General features: G+C 47.0%; 1 protein-coding gene across 1 annotated transcript in view; it reads left to right on the top strand.

The window, feature by feature from the left end:
- Positions 1–4,110, top strand: part of TNFRSF1B (TNF receptor superfamily member 1B) — a 58,278-nt gene extending 54,168 nt beyond the window's left edge. Inside the window, exon 10 of the mRNA XM_038746580.1 lies at positions 2,413–4,110. Within this exon, the coding sequence (XP_038602508.1) occupies positions 2,413–2,696 (284 nt within the window). The 3' untranslated portion in view covers positions 2,697–4,110. The remainder of the gene's footprint in view (positions 1–2,412) is intronic.
- Positions 4,111–16,077: the final 11,967 nt, after the last annotated feature.

Genomic DNA, 16,077 nt, shown 5'->3' on the forward strand with positions numbered 1-16,077 from the left:
GAATTAAACATCCATCACAAAGAAGGAGGGGTTTTAAATGGCCCAATAGAAAGAGCACAGCCTGGGATTCAGAAGACCTGGGTTTTAATCCTGGTTCTGCCACTTGCCTGCTGGGTGACCTCGGGCAAATCACTTCACTTCTTCAAGCTCTTAGAACAGTGCTTGGCATGTGGCTTAGTGGAAAGAGCATGGGTTGGGAGTCAGAGGTCGTGGGTTCAAATTCTGCTTTGCCACTTGTCAGCTGTGTGACTTTAGGCAAGTCACTTAACTTCTGTGGGCCTCAGTTATCTCATCTGTAAAATGGGGATTAAGACTGGGAGCCCCATGTGGGACAATTTGATAACTTTATATCTACCCCCAGCACTTAGAACAGTACTTGGCATGTAGTAAGTGCTTAACAAATACCATCATCATTATTATTAACAAATGCCGTTATTATTATTATTATTATTATTATTATTATTATTATTATTATTGGAAACTCAGTTTCCATCCCTGAAAAATGGGGATTCAATACATAATCTCCCTCCCTCTTAGTCCGTAAGCTTCCCTGTGGGTCAGAGGCTGTGCAGCCAACCTGATTATCTTGTATCCTTCCCCCAGTACCCAGTAAAGTGCTTGGCACATAGTAAGCACTAAACAAATGCCATCATTATTAGTAGTAGTAGTAGTAGTTATAATGTTCCCTTAGTTCTTATGTTTCACATTCTCAAACCTCACCCACTTGGAAGACAACCTAATTAACTTCAATAATCCAAACAAAAACGTTGTGGTCTGCTTTATGGAGTACCTTCTCTTTATCCAGCCTCATTAGGTCAGCACCAATAACCTCCTTGATTCAGGCAGTTGCAATTTAGAAGGCTGGAATCAATACCAAAGTTGTCCGCTCCCCTATCTTAAACAATCATTTGTCCTTTTAACGTTGACTTTATTTCCCCTTTTTCGCCAAAACCGCTTTAAAAATCCCTGTTCATAGTTTAAATTTCAGTCAGTTCCTTCTTATTCATTTGCATGTCCACCCATTCCAGGACCTCAACCCTTCCCCGTGGAAGGTTTGTCATGTTCTCAAGTAGAAACTCAGATCTCTAAGTCTTCGATTTCTCCACCTGCCCCAAACCTTGGAAGGGGAACCCCGAAGCCTACCCATTCCTTGCCCATTTCCTTTTTCTCAAAATAATTATGAGGAAAACTCCCAAGACTTGGAACTTTTCATTAAGTCCAGTCTTCCTTGCCCAGTTGTACCTTTCATTGAAAACACTCCCATCTCATGGGTAGAAATGGGTTCATATCCCCCCTTTTCTCCTACTGCCTCAGCCCTCTAGCCACACTTTTTTTCTTATTTACTTTTTAACTTCTGGAAAACATTTAATTTCCTCTTCCTCTTCTGATCTTCCTGTTGGTACTTTCCTGTGAGCATCTCCTCGTATTTCCCTACCTTCCTGCTCTGACTGAGAATCTCCCCCCAGCTCCAGATATTGGCAAGTTGGCAGTGTTCCTTGCCCTTTAATTATCTGCCTTGCTTAGGGCTCTTTTGGACCCAACCATTATTTATTCACTTTCCCTATCCCTTTTTTGGACCTTTTCAGTTCCTCCCAAGTTAAGTATGATCTAAAAAGCACTCAATTCTTACTTCACATTCCACTATATCGATACTTCCTGGTAAATCCAGTGTGGCCTAAGTAGAAAAACCCCAGGGCTGGGAATGAGAGGACCTGGGTTCTAATCCCGAATCTGCTAATTATCTGCTGCCTGACTTTAGGCAAGTTGCTTAACTTGTCTGTGCCTCAGTTTCTCATCCATAAAATAGGGATTCCGTAGCTCTTCTCCCTCCTACTTAGGCTGTGAGCACCATGTGGACAGAGACTGTGTCTGATCTGATTAGCTGGCTCAGTGGAAAGAGTGTGGGCTTGGGAGTCAGAGGTCATGGGTTCAAATCCCGGCTCCACCACTTGTCAGCTGAGTGACCTTGGGCAAGCCACTTAACTTCTCTGTGCCTCAGGTACTTCATCTGTAAAACGGGGATGAAGACTGTGAGCCTCGCGTGGGACAACCTGATCACCTTGTATCCCCCCCAGCGCTTAGAACAGTGCTTTGCACATAGTAAGAGCCCTTAACAAATACCATTATTATTTTACCCTGGCATTTGATACAGTGCTGGGTGTATAGTAAGCACTTAACAAATGCCGTAATTACTATTAATGAATGTTACCCATTGGACTTGCTCCCTTTCCATTCTTATATGTAAAGTCTGTAGCATCAAAGTAGCTAAGTACTTTGCCTTTTAAATGGTGTCTTGGGCTCCTCTCGGACATCTCTGAAGTGACTCTCTCTCTCTCTCTCTCTCTCTCTCTCTCTCTCTCTCTCTCTCTCTCTCTCTCTCTTTCTCTCTTTCTCTCCCTGCTGTTTCGGCAGACCATCCCCTCGGTGGAGGGACCCACCTGAACGTGACCTGCATCGTGAATGTGTGCAGCAGTGATCACAGCTCCCAGTGTCCTTCGCAGACTTCGGCAGACTATGAGAATCCCTCCACTGGCCCACCCTCGGAGGAGGAGAACGTCCCCTTCTCCAAGGAGGAGAGACCCTGGAAACCCAAGACTGAGCCCCCAAACTCCCAGGGGCTGGAGGACTTGCTCCAGGATTTGGAAGAGAAGCCGCTTCCTCTGGGGGTACCCGAAAGAGGGATGAAGCTGAGTTAATGGTGGAGATGCCTCCTGGTTCCCCAAGCTGAGGAGCTGTTACATACTAGAGGGTCATCTCCAATGTTCCTGAGTTCGGGAGGAGGCAGAAGGAATTTGCGCAGCACCCCGATGTGTGTTTTTGTTTAAAGGCTTAGGGAACCTAGGCACTCCCTTTTTCCAGGGGGATTTTTTTTTTATTCCTCTCTGAAATGATGCCCAGGTTGGGATCATTAAATCTGACTTGAGCCCAGAAGTACTCATCATTTTCCGGCAGTCAGGGGCCAGCGTCTTCATCTGGAATTTCTTCTCATTTGGACCCGTTGGAGAGGAAGTTGTTTCTGCAGCCGCCCCCCGGGGTCTGTTGGAGCTGCCACTGGAAGGCAGCCTTCACCTATGGTGCAGTAGAGGCTGATACCCCCTGGGGATATTTCTGCTGAACCGGCCCTGGACTGTACAATTCAGCTTTTCCAGAAATATCAACAAAAGGACTCTGGTTCTAAAATCCAATTAGGTTTTTCCTGCATCTAGAAATTAATCATTTCACGTGTGTCATGGAATTTGCCGGAGCTGGGTATAGAATGACCAGCCGGACCAGTTTACTCTGCAGTCTGCTTTTCAGATGTCATATCCCTGGTCCCACAACATTATGGAACTGGATGCTTTTCTATCCTCCTTTTTATTTTCTGCTCCAAACCTCCCTCTTTGCGGCTCCTGTTGCCAAATTCTGTGGCTTGGATTTGTCACTAAGAGTTTATATGGACCCGTGAATGACCCTGGAGCAAGTTGTGGGGGTGGAGAAGAGGGGGTTTCAAGTATTCCCCCTCAGACATGCTCAAGGATCACGTGAAACTGGCATCCTAACACCAAGTGGGGCCTAAAAAGCCGCAAACTTCTCCTCATTGGGCATTTGTGAGGGCCGTTGGCTAAGGGTCTGGCTGAGTGATGTCTACTAAATTCATCCCATTTTCCCCTTCCTACCTCAGGTATTGTTCTGGAGTTCCAAGGTTGGGGGGTGCTGCCAGGTGTGCTGTCTTCCGTTCCCACCCCAAGAAGGGACAAGAAGGTCTACCTGCTTTCCCCAAACTCCGGGGACCAGAAGAATTGCAGCTGCTTTAAAAATAGGACTCCAGTGTTCTTACAGAAAGAAGTTAAAGAGGCCTGCTTTATTTTTGAGTATTAGGAAAACACAGGTCATACTATATTTTCATGAAAAACAAAGAAAAACACTTATTGAGTAAGTGGTCTTATTTGGAAGGAAGCACTGGAAAGTAGACATTGTGCCCTGAGTGGGATTGACTGGACCCCACCAAAGCATAGGATCTTCCCACTTCACAGTGGGAAGAGCGGGAATCAGTTAGTCGATCGTATTTATTGAGCACTTATTGTGTGCAGAGCACTGTACTAAGCACTTGGGAGAGTACGATATAACAATAAACAGGCACAGTCGCTGCCCACAATGAGGTTACAGCCTAGTGGGGGAGACAGACATTAATATAAATAAATACATTGTAGATATGTACATAAGGGCTGTGGGGCTGGGAGGCGGGAGGGAGGGTGGGAGGAACTGGTGGTTGGGGAGTCTGAGACTCCTTTGGGAAGAATCCGTTTGGCCTAATGTTTCAATAGTGGGATTATATCACCCCATAAAGTCCAGATTCCGTTATACACTGCCACCACTACCTAAAATGATGAAGGGACTGAAATGAACAAGACTGTTCTAGGCAGCTAGTTAGTTGTCTGAGTTTAAACTCAGGCTCCAAACTAACACACACACACACAGAGGGACGGTTGGCTTGGAGGCAGTTTTCAACGGGTGATTAAAGTGTGTATTGTTTTTCCTCATTTAAGTAAACTTTTAATCCTTTTTAAGGAATGGCTCTGATCCTTAAAGTTCCAGCGCTGGGATGCAAATGTTGTTCACCCCATTGCTCGGCCTTGGTTTTGTTCTGATCCCACCGCCCTGGGGATCGGCACCAGGGTCCGGGTTTACCTTGCTCAGGTGTTTCTGGAAGAATGTACTTCATCCTCACAGGACTGGAGCCAGGCTGAACTGAAGGATTTGAGGGGCTGCAACCCAGAACTCCAGATTTGTCAGGAGAATATTGCTGGGGAGGGAAGGAGGGGAGTAGCCTCTCCTTCCTCCTCCCCTGCTTCCCCCATACTATATTGCTTTTAACCTAAAATATATTCTACATCAAATAAAAAATACTGAAGTATGAGAAGCAGCACGGCCTTGTGAATAGAGCATGGGCCTGGGAATCAGAAGGGCCTGCATTCTTATCCAGGATCTGCCACGTTTCTGCTATGTGACCTTGGGCAAGTCACTTAACTTCTCTGTGCCTGTTACCTCATCTGTAAAATGGGGATTAAGACTGTGTGCCCCATGGGGGGACAGGGACTGTGTCCAACTTGACCGGCTTTAATACAGTGCCTGGCACACATTAAATGCTTAACAAATACCATAAAAAGTACAAAGAGTGAGAACAGGAGGTAGAATAAAGGTAGAGTAGGAAGTAATTCTGTTATATTAAGATTAAAGAGACAAATAAATTGTTGAATATAAATATTCATGTGTAGACGTGCTGAGGATAGAAATAAAATCTATCAGTAGTTATTTACCTTGGTGACAAGCACAATACTACATAGTTGTGTGTATCTGAAGAAGACACAAATGTCTGTCTAGTTCACTGTACTAAGCACTGGTACAAGACTATTGAATCAATCATCAGCGGTATTATTGAGCTCCTACTGTGTGCAGAGCACTGTAACTGTACTAAGTGTCTGAACCAGACAAGGTCCCTGGCGCACAGTGGGGTCCACAATTTAATGGGTAGGGAAGGACAGGCACACTGGAAATAGAAAACACAGGACAGACTCAGAGAAAAGCAGTGGTGTGTCACTGCTGGAGGGAAAAGTTCTCAGGCTCCTCACAGCTCCAGACAGGGCTGTTCTTGATCTGGACGTTCCCAACTTTCCCCATTCAAAGAGCTGGGACAGAGTTCTTCCCAGTGGCCGTGGTTGGTGGGAAGACAGTGGGGAAACGTTGTAGATGTTCAGATAAAGATCCATGGTGGGAAGCAACGTGTCCTAGTGGAAAGAGAACAGGGCTGGAAGTCAGGGGATCTGGGTTCTAATCCTGGTTCTGCCACTTGCCTGCTGTGTGGTATCCTTGGGCAAGTCATTTTTCCTAATCTCTCTGGGCCTCAGTTTCTTCATCTTTAAAATGGGTTTTTAAACTTTTCATTCATTCAATTGTATTTTTTGAGTGCTCACTGTGTGCAGAGCAATGTACTAAGTGCTTGGGAAGTACTAGTCGGCAACATATAGAGATGGTTCCTACCCGACAACGGGCTCACAGTCTAGAAGGGGGAGACAGACAACAAAACAAAACATCTAGACAGGTGTCAAAACTGTCAGAATAAATAGAATTATAGATATATGCACATCATTAATAAAATAGAGTAGTAAATATGTACAAATATATACAAGTGCTGTGGGGAGGGGAAGGAGGTAGGGCAGAGGGAGGGGGGTGATGGGGAGGGGAGGAGAGGAAAAGGGGGGCTCAGTTTGGGAAGGCCTCCTGGAGGAGGTGAGCTCTCAGTAAGGCTTAGAAGGGAGGAAGAGAGCTAGTTTGGCGGATGTGTGGAGGGAGGGCATTCCGGGACAGGGGAAGGATTTGGGCCAGGGGTCATTGGTGGGACAGGCGAGAACGAGGCACAGTGAGGAGGTTAGCGGCAGAGGAGCGGAGGGTGCGGGCTGGGCTGGAGAAGGATAGAAGGAAGATGAGGTAGGTGGTGACGAGGTGATGGAGAGCCTTGAAGCCGAGTGTGAGGAGTTTTTTCTTAATTCTTAGGTTGACAGGCAACCACTGGAGATTTTTGAGGAGGGGAGTGACATGCCTGGAGCGTTTCTGTACAAAGATAATCCGGACAGCAGAATAAACTATAGACTGGAGCAGAGGGAGACAGGAGGATGGGAGATCAGAGAGGAAGCTGATGCAGTAATCAGTCGGGGTAGGATGGGAGAATGAACCAGCAAGGCAGAGGCTTGTATGGAGAGGAAAGGGCAGATCTTGGTGATGTTGTGGAGGTGAGATGGGCAGGTTTTGGTGACAGATTGGATGTGTGGGGTGAACGAGAGAGTGGAGTCGAGGATGACACCAAGGTTGCGGGCTTGTGAGACGGGAAGGATGGTAGTGCTGTCTACGGTGACGGGAAAGTCAGGGAGAAGACAGGGTTTGGGAGGGAAGATAAGGTGCTCAGTCTTGGACGTGTTGAGTTTTAGATGGCGGGTAGACATCCAGATGGAGATGTCCTGAAGGCAGGAGGAGCTATGGGCCTGGAGGAAGGGAGAGAGAGAGAGCAGGGGCAGAGATGTAGATTTGGGTGTCAAATCTTTTTACCCTTGCTCTCCGACTGTGGGCCCAATGGGAGACAGGGATGGCGTCTAACCTGATTATAACAATAATAATGATGGCATCTGTTAAGCTCTTACTGTGTGTCAAGCACTGTTCTAAGCACTGTGCACTGTTCTAAGTGCTGGGCACTGTCCCAGTGCTTGGCCTAGTGGAATTAGCACAGACCTGGGAATCAGAGGACCGGGGTTCTAATCCCAGCTTTGCCACTTATTTACTCTATGACCTTGGGCAAGTCATTTCATCTCTCTGTGATTCAGTTTTCCCATCTGCAGAATGGGAATAAAATACTTATTCTCCCTCCTACTTAGGCCATGAGCCCTATGTGGTGACAGGGACTGCATTTGACTTCATTAACTTGTATCTACCCTAGCACTTAGAACAGTGCTTGACATCATCTTCATCATCATCAGTGGTATTTATCATCATCATCATCATCATCAATCGTATTTACTATGTGCAGAGCACTGTACTAAGCGCTTGGGAAGTACAAATTGGCAACATATAGAGACAGTCCCTACCCAACAGTGGGCTCACAGTCTAAAAGGGGGGAGACAAGCGCTTCCTGTGAGCAGTGCACTATACTAAACCTTTGTGACAGTACAGTGCAACAGAGTTGGTAGACACATTCCCTGCCCATAAGGAGCTTACAGTCTAGAGACCAGTTTATAGTCTGGCACATAGTAAGCACTTAACAATCAACATTATTATTATTATTGCAGTACCTGGAACCTAATAAATGCTTAACAAATACGTTAAGGTGCCTAGCAAATAGGCACCAGGTTCTAATCCTGGCTCTGCCACTTGTCTGCTGGGTGACCTTAGGCAAGTCACTTAAATTCTCAGTGCCTCGTTTACCTCATCTGTAAAGTGGGGTTTAGGATTGTGAGCTTTATGTGGGTCAGGGACTGTATCCAACCTGATGAACTTGTTTCTACCCAGCACTTAGTACAGTGCCTGGCACATAGTAAGCACTTAAATGCCATTAAAAACATTATTATTATAATTATTATCATTATCATGGACTCCGGAACAGGAATGACAGAACTTGGGGCCATATGATCCAGCCCTAGCTTCCACTTGTCTCGCTCCCACTGGTTAAAGTGGGTAGTTTCAAAGTTGGCACAGAGCCTGGTCCCTGCCCTGAAGGAGCTGTTTAGCCAAATGAGGAGATAGGACAAAAACATTCACTTAAAAGTTGACAAAAACACGTGAAAGAGGCTGAGATTAAAAATCATATTACAATAAACAAGCATCATTTGCAGAATGCTAGTGAGTAATTGGAGTGAACAGAGTCAGAGGGAGCTAATCTGGGAAGACCTCATGGAGGAGGTGAGGTATTTTGTAGAATTTTGGGTGAAGAATGTGTGGTTTGGCAGAGAAGAGCTGGGAGGGCAAGCTGAATAAAATGAACAGTGGTAGAATTGTGGGAAAGAGACGGTAAGCAGGTTTGCTTGGAACTTTGAGACCCTTTCTTGTGGTGCTCTATAATTAAATCTGAGGGTGAGTATTAGTCTGAGTTAGGTAATAAACAGAAACTCCCTGTTTTCTTCATCATCATTATATGTTAGGTTTCAGAGCTCTGGGGATGGGGCAAAGTCATATACTGCTGTGTAGGCAGCTTCTTGACTTGTGTATTCTGCCCCAATGGACCAGTCCACCCCAAGGCCTTCACAATATCACTAAAATCTGCTCGTTCCACTCCATCCAAACTGCTACCATGTTAATCCAAGCACTTATCCTATCCTTCCTTGATTACTGTTTCAGCCTCCTTGTTGACCTCCCAGCCTCCTCCACTCTCTACTCCAGTCCATAGTTCACTCTGCTGCCTGGATCATTTTTCTACAAAAACTGACTCGGTCCTTCACTGACTCATTCCTCTCCTTGTTCTCCTCATCTCTCTGGCCATTCATTCCCCATCTCCTTCGCAGGCTCCTCCTCTGCCTCTCACCCCCTAACTGTGGGAGTCCCTCAGGGTTCAGTTCTGAGTCTCCTTCTATTCGCTATTGACACTCATTCCCTTGGAGAACTCATTCACTCCCATGGCTTCAAGTACCACTTCTATGCCGATGATACCCAAATCTACATCTCCAGCCCTAATCTCTCTCTCTCTCTGCAGTCTCGCATTTCCTCTTGCCTTCAAGACATCTCTACTTGGATGTCCTCCCATAATCTCAAGCTTACCATATCCAAAACAGAACTCCTTATCTTCCCACCCAAACCCTGTCCTCCCCCTGACTTTCCCATCACTGTAGACAGCACCACCATCCTTCCTGTCTCACAAGCCTGTAACCTTGGTGTTATCCATGACTCCTCTCTCTCATTCAACCCACATATTCAATCCGTCACCAAATCCTGTTGGTCCCACCCTCACAACATCGCTAAAATCTGCCCTTTCCTCTCCATCCAAACTGCTATCACATCACTACAATCACTCATCCTATCCCACTTGGATTGCATCAGCTTCCTTGCTGACCTCCCAGCCTTCTGTCTCTCCCCACTCCAGTCCATACTTCACTCTGCTACCCGGATCATTTTTCTACAAAAACATTCAGAAAACTCCATCCATCTACGCATCAAACAAACACTTTAAAACACTCCATCACCTTGCCCCCTCCTACCTCACCTTACTACTCTCCTACTACAACCCAGCCTGCACACTTTGCTCCTCTAACGCCAACCCTCTCACTATCCCTCGATCTCATCTGTCTCATCGCCAACCTCTTGCCCACATCCTGCCTCTGGCCTGGACTGCCTACCCTCTTCATATCCTACAATTACTCTCCCATCCATCAAAGCCTTATTGAAGGCATATCTCCTCCAGGAGGCCTTCCCTGACTAAGCCCCCACTTCCTCTTCTCCTACTCCCTTCTGCATCGCCCTGACTTGCTCCCTTTGTTCTTCCCCCATCCCAACCCCACAGCACATGTACATATCTTTAATTTATTCCTTTATATCAATGTCTGTCTCCCCCCATCTAGGCTGTAAGCTTGTTGTGGACAGGGAATGTGTCTGTTATGTGTCTGTTAAAGTGCAATAATAATGATAATGGCATTTATTAAGCACTTACTATGTGCAAAGCACTGTTCTGAGCACTGGGGGGTTACAAGTTGATCAGATTGCCCCATGGGGGTCTCACAGTCTTCACCGCCATTTTACAGATGAGGTAAATGAGGCATAGAGAAGTTAAGAGACTTGCCTAAAGTCACACAGCTGACAATTGGCAGAGCTGGGATTTGAACCCGTGACCTCTGACTCCAAAGCCCGTGCTCTTTCCACTGAGCCACACTGCATCTCTACAGCCATGCGGCTTGTACTCTCCCAAGCACTTAGGACAGCGCTGTGCAAACAGCACTCAGTAAATACTGACAAGGCCACTCATCTTCTCCCACGTCAATCTGCTGAGTGACCTGGGAGGAATCTTTCAACCTTTCTGAGCTGCAGCTCTCTCATCCCTAACATGAAGTAAATGACACCTAGATCCTCACAAGGGTTTACGCAGGGAGGAAGGGGTTGTGAGGATGAGGTAATGCTAGAGATGTGTATTACTCTCCTAGGGATAAATCTGATTACCAAATAAATGGGTTTTCCCCTTCAACTTGAAGTCGGATAAGATGTTGTCGGCCCAGGATACACTTCACTGATATGTCAAAGACCAAGCCTGGAAACCCCCTGGCAGATGGAGCTAGCCCCAGATGTTGAGGGTGAAAGGTCCAAGTCTGGGTTGGGTGGGATATTTCCTTCCCTCTCCTCCCTCGTCCTCTCTGCTTTACAAAAATGCTTTTTCTCCCTCTCTTCCAAATCTGAGATGGAAATCAGAACACGATGCGGCATAGGCAACCGACGGCAAACGATGCAGAGTTGGCTTAAAAACCCAACAGAAATCCCCAGCTCTTTCCTTTAAGGGTGGCACTTTCTGTTTGTTTCTGAGTATGCAGACAGCTCTGCCCTTCACGTTCAAACTTCTTGCTGTTTGGCTTGAAGAAAGAAAGAGTGCACCAGCAAATAGAAATGCTTCCTGCCTCATCTCTGGATGTTTAAGATCAACATCATCTCCATTTGCAAATGTGAAAACTGAGGCAGAGAATTTTCAAATGATTTACCCCTTACTGGAGCCCTGGACCAAAGCAGACTTTTTGTTTGTTTATTCTCCTTCACCCAGGTTCTCTCCTCAGCCTAAGCTATCATTATCATAGGTCCAGAGGTCTCGGGTTCACTGGAGTTCATCTCCACAGATTGACTCTGGGGAGAGAAATGGTGGTCCCAGACTTTGTCTGGGCATTACTGGCCTCTGGGTGTGTTTGGGCCATTCCTTTGGGGCAGTGCTGGGCTGCTGGAGTCGGCTAACTGGCTCAGGTTGAAAATGATTTACCCACCCCGGGGGCACTCCCAGACAGGGTCCACTACAATTCCCTGGCAATTGTGCCCATCCAGCCCCGTGGTAAAAAATGGAGTTAGGACTGGGGCCAACAGCTGTCTGGCAGTGAATCTCCTTGAAATGAGGAAGTTGGATTTAAGCAGAGAAGCTGCATGGCCTAGTGGATCGAGCATGGGCCCGAGAGTTAGAAGGATGGGTTCTAATCCCTGGTCTACCACATAATAATAATGATAATTATAGTATTTGTTAAGTGCTTACTATGTGCCAGGCACTCTACTAAGGACTGGGGTGGATACAAGCAAATAGGATTGGATAGAGTCCCTATCCCACATGGGGGTCACAGTCTTAATCTTCATTTTACAGGTGAGGTAACTGAAGCACAGAGAAATTAAATAATAATAATGGCATTTATTAAGTGCTTACTATGTGCAAAGCACTGTTCTAAGCACTGAGGAGGTTACAAGGTGATCAGGTTGTCCCATGGGGGGCTCACAGTCTTAATCCCCATTTGACAGATGAGGTAACTGAGACACAGAGAAGTGAAGTGACTTGCCCAAAGTCACACAGCTGACAATTGGTTGAGCCGGGATTTGAACCCATGTCCTCTGACTCCAAAGCCCAGGCTTTTTCCACTGAGCCACGCTGCTTCTCTTGCGCCAGGTCATACAGCGGACAAGTGGTAGGGCTGGGTTTAGAACCCAGATCCTTCTGACTCCCAGGCGGCCCGGGCTCTATCCACTAGACTATACTTCTTGTCTGCTAAGTGACCTTGGGCAAGTCACTTCACTTCTTGGGGCCTCAGTTACCTCATTTGTAAAATGGGGATTAAGACTGAGAGCGCCATGCAGCACAGGGACTGTGTCCAACCTGACTAGCTTGTATCTACCCCAGCCATTAGTATAGTGTCTGGCACATAGTAAGCACCTAACAAATACCATAGAAAAATCAAAGAGGGGCAGGAGAGAGCTGGTTCCCAGTGGGAGCATAGAGTGGTTCAAAGCTAGTATTAATGACAACACTTATTCAGGACCATTCATCCATTGTCATATTTATTGAGCACTTACTGGGTACAGAGCACTGTATTAAGTGCTTGGGAGAGTCCAATACAACAACAAACAGACACATTGCCTGCCCACAGCAAGCTGGACCAGTGGGGCTACCTTTCAGGGCCCCTTTCCAAGTGGGGGCTCTCACTGGTCCAGCAGTTGGGGTGGCCGGGAAATGGGATGCAAAGGTAGAATCCCTGCTGCTTTTTTAATGGCATTTCTGCTTACTATAAGTGTTTACTATGTGCCAGGCACTGCATTAAGCACTGGGGTAGATATAGAGCAGCAGTTTGGACACATCCCCCACAAGGCTCAGAGTCTTAATCCGTATTTTTCAGATGAGGTAACTGAGGCCCAGAGAAGTGAAGTGACTTGCCCAAGGTCACATAGCAGACAAGTGACAGAGCCACGATTAGAACTCCAGGGCCGGGCAGCATTGCCAGGGGAAAACGATGGTGAGGAAGGAAGGGGGAAGATGGAGAGTCTCCGAAATTCCATTGCCTTCCTGCCTCCGGGATGTTAGAGCAGTGGGATTTGCTCATCGTCCAGGCCACCCAGGTTAGTCCTGCTTGCTGGGGATAGGGCATGGGCAGGGGAGATGGGGGATAAGTTCTCTGTATGGCCAGCCCCCTGACCTTCACAGCCACCAAGATAGTTCTGTTACTAATCCACGGTCATTTTCATCATTTTCACCTTGGACTTAGCTTCCAAAGCCAGACCCAGGGCCAGGCAACAGGTGGGTAGAAAGCAGTGTAAATCATCTCTCCCTCTTTATGTTTGCCTTTCTTCGGACATCCACGTCTCACCCCTGACTCAGCCCAGGAAAGGGAGGGGTTTCTGGAAAAGCATGGTTCCTTTGCTCCATCTGGAGCAGGGCCCCAGTAGCAGTAGCAGGAGTAGCTAGAACAGTGCTCCAGCGCTTTGAATAGTGCTTGGTGCATGGCAAGCACTTAACAAACACCATCGTTATTATTATTTTTAGTAGTAATGTTATTACTATTACAGTATCTCCCCACTCCAGTCCATTCTTCTCTCTGCTGCCTGGATCATTTTTCTACAAAAACGTTCAGGACATCTCACCCTGCTCCTCAAACAACAGCAGTAGTTGCCCATCCACCTTCACATCAAAAAAATTCCTCAGCATTGGCTTTAAAGCACTCCACCACCTTGCCCGCTTCTACCTCACCTCACTATTCTCCTTCCACAACCCAGCCTGCACACTTCACTCCTCTACTGCTAACACTTCACTCTGCCTCGATCTCGCCTTTCTTGCTGCTGATCCCAAGCCCACGTCCTGCCTCTGGCCTGGAATGCCCTCCCTCCTCAAATCTGACGGACAATTACTCTACCCCCACTTCAAAGCCTTATGGAAGGCACATCTCCTCCAAGAGGTCTTCCCAGACTGAGCACCCCTATCCTTTTCTCCTGTTCCCTTCTGCACTGCCCTGACCTGCTCCCTTTGTTCCTCTCCTCTCACAAGCTCCAAAGCACTGATGTACATATCTGTCATTTATTTATTTGTATTGAAGTCTGTCTCCCCACCTCTAGATCCACCCTTTCCTCTCCATCCAAACCGCTACTTTGTTGGCTCAATCTCTCATCCTGTCCCTACTGGATTACTGATCTCCTGTCCTCCTGTCTCTATTCTTCACTCTGCTGCCCGGATTATCTGTGTACAGAAACACTCTGGGCATGTAACTACTCTCCTCAAAAATCTCCAGTGGTTGACTATCAAACTTCACATGAAACTAAAATTCCTCAGTATCGGCTTCAAAGCTGTCCATCCCCTCACCCCCTCCTACCTCACCTCCCTTCTCTCCTTCTACAGCCCAGCCCACACCCTCCGCTCCTCTGCTGCTAACCTCCTCACTGCGCCTCGTTCCCACCTGTCCCACTGTCGACCCCCGGCCCACGTCCTACCCCTGGCCTGGAATGCCTTCCTGCCACACAGCCACCAAACTAGCTTTCTTCCTCCCTTCAAAGCTCTACTGAGAGCTCATCTCCTCCAGGAGACCTTTCCAGACTGAGCCCCCTCTTTTCCTCTGCTCCCCCTTCCCTCCCCATCACCCCCACTCCCTTCCTCTGCCCTACTCCCTTCCCCTCCCCACAGCATGTGTGTATATTTGTACATATTTATTGCTCTATTTATTTTATTAATGATGTGCATATAGCTATAATTCTATTTATCTTTTCTGATGGTTTTGACACCTGTCTACTTGTTTTGTTTTGTTGTCTGTCTCCCCCTTCTAGACTGTGAACCCATTGTTGGGTAGGGACCATCTCTATATATTGCCGATTTGTACTTCCCAAGAGCTTAGTACAGTGCTCTGCACACAGTAAGCGCTCAGTAAATATGATTGAATGAATGAATGACTGTAAGCTCTTTGTGGGCAGAGAATGTCTTTTGTTGCATTGTACCCTCCCAAGTGCTTAGTACAGTGCAGTACACGTAGTAAGTGCGCAATATGATTGAATGAATGAATAGTGGTAGTAGTAGTAATAGTAATAATAGTAGTAGTAATTGTATTTCTTAAGCTCTTACTAGGGACACACTCTCCCGCCCTGAGGGAGGCTCACATTCCAAAAAAACAAGATGTGCCCATGCATCCGTTCCAGGATGAATGCTTTCAAAGTGTTTGCTTTATTATCTTCCACTGCTAAGCCGAGCCACCTTGACTGGGCTGGAGACTGTTGGCACCTGGACTAGGCTGTCCCTCACTTGTGGTGTGTGACAAGGAGAGCGCTTAACTTCCGTCCTTCCGAGACCAGGACCCTGGGCTCAAACTACCTTGAACCAGGCAGGCAGCCAGTTGGCCTCCATCATGCAGCCTGCTCCTTCATATTAATCATTCATGTGCGTCTGTTAGGTACATACTATGGGCCAAGCTCTGTACTGAGTGCTAGGGTAAATACCAGATAATCAGATCAGATACAGTCCCTGTCTCACCTAGGGCTCACAGCCTAAGTAGAGGAAGAACAGGTACTGAATCCTCATTCAGTCAATCGTATTTATTGAGCACTTTCTGTGTGCAGAGCACTGTACTAAGCTCTTGGGAAGTACAAATCGGCTATATACAGAGATGGTCCCTACTCAACAATGGGCTCACAGTCTAGAAGAATCCTCATTTTACAGATGAGGAAACTGAGGCACAGAGAAGTTGTGACTTGCCCAAAGTCACGCAGCAGGCATGGGGCAGAACTGGGATTAGAACCCAGATCCTCTGACTTGCAAGCCTGTGCTGTTTCCAATAGACCAAGGGCTTCTCGGGAATGAGGAGTGAGGGAAAGTGGGCCAGCGGTCCTGATGCCTCTGCTCAGGACGAGGCTTCCAGCCTATAAGCAAGGTAAATGATTGCCTCAGGATAGGATGGAGGGTGGGGGGACAAAGTACTTCCTGCTGCCCTTAAGATGGTCATCTTTGTGGTGGGATGGAAGGAGAGAATTTTGCAGTCAGCAGAGAATTGTTGGGATCAGACTTGCCTGAGAAGGAACTGAATGACCACACTCCACTGGCCCTTGAAACAACCACCCTGGCCTTGAGAAGCAACGTGGCTCAGTAGA

Source organism: Tachyglossus aculeatus, chromosome 5, assembly GCF_015852505.1.
Source record: "Tachyglossus aculeatus isolate mTacAcu1 chromosome 5, mTacAcu1.pri, whole genome shotgun sequence".
NCBI classification, from domain to species: Eukaryota; Metazoa; Chordata; class Mammalia; order Monotremata; family Tachyglossidae; genus Tachyglossus; species Tachyglossus aculeatus.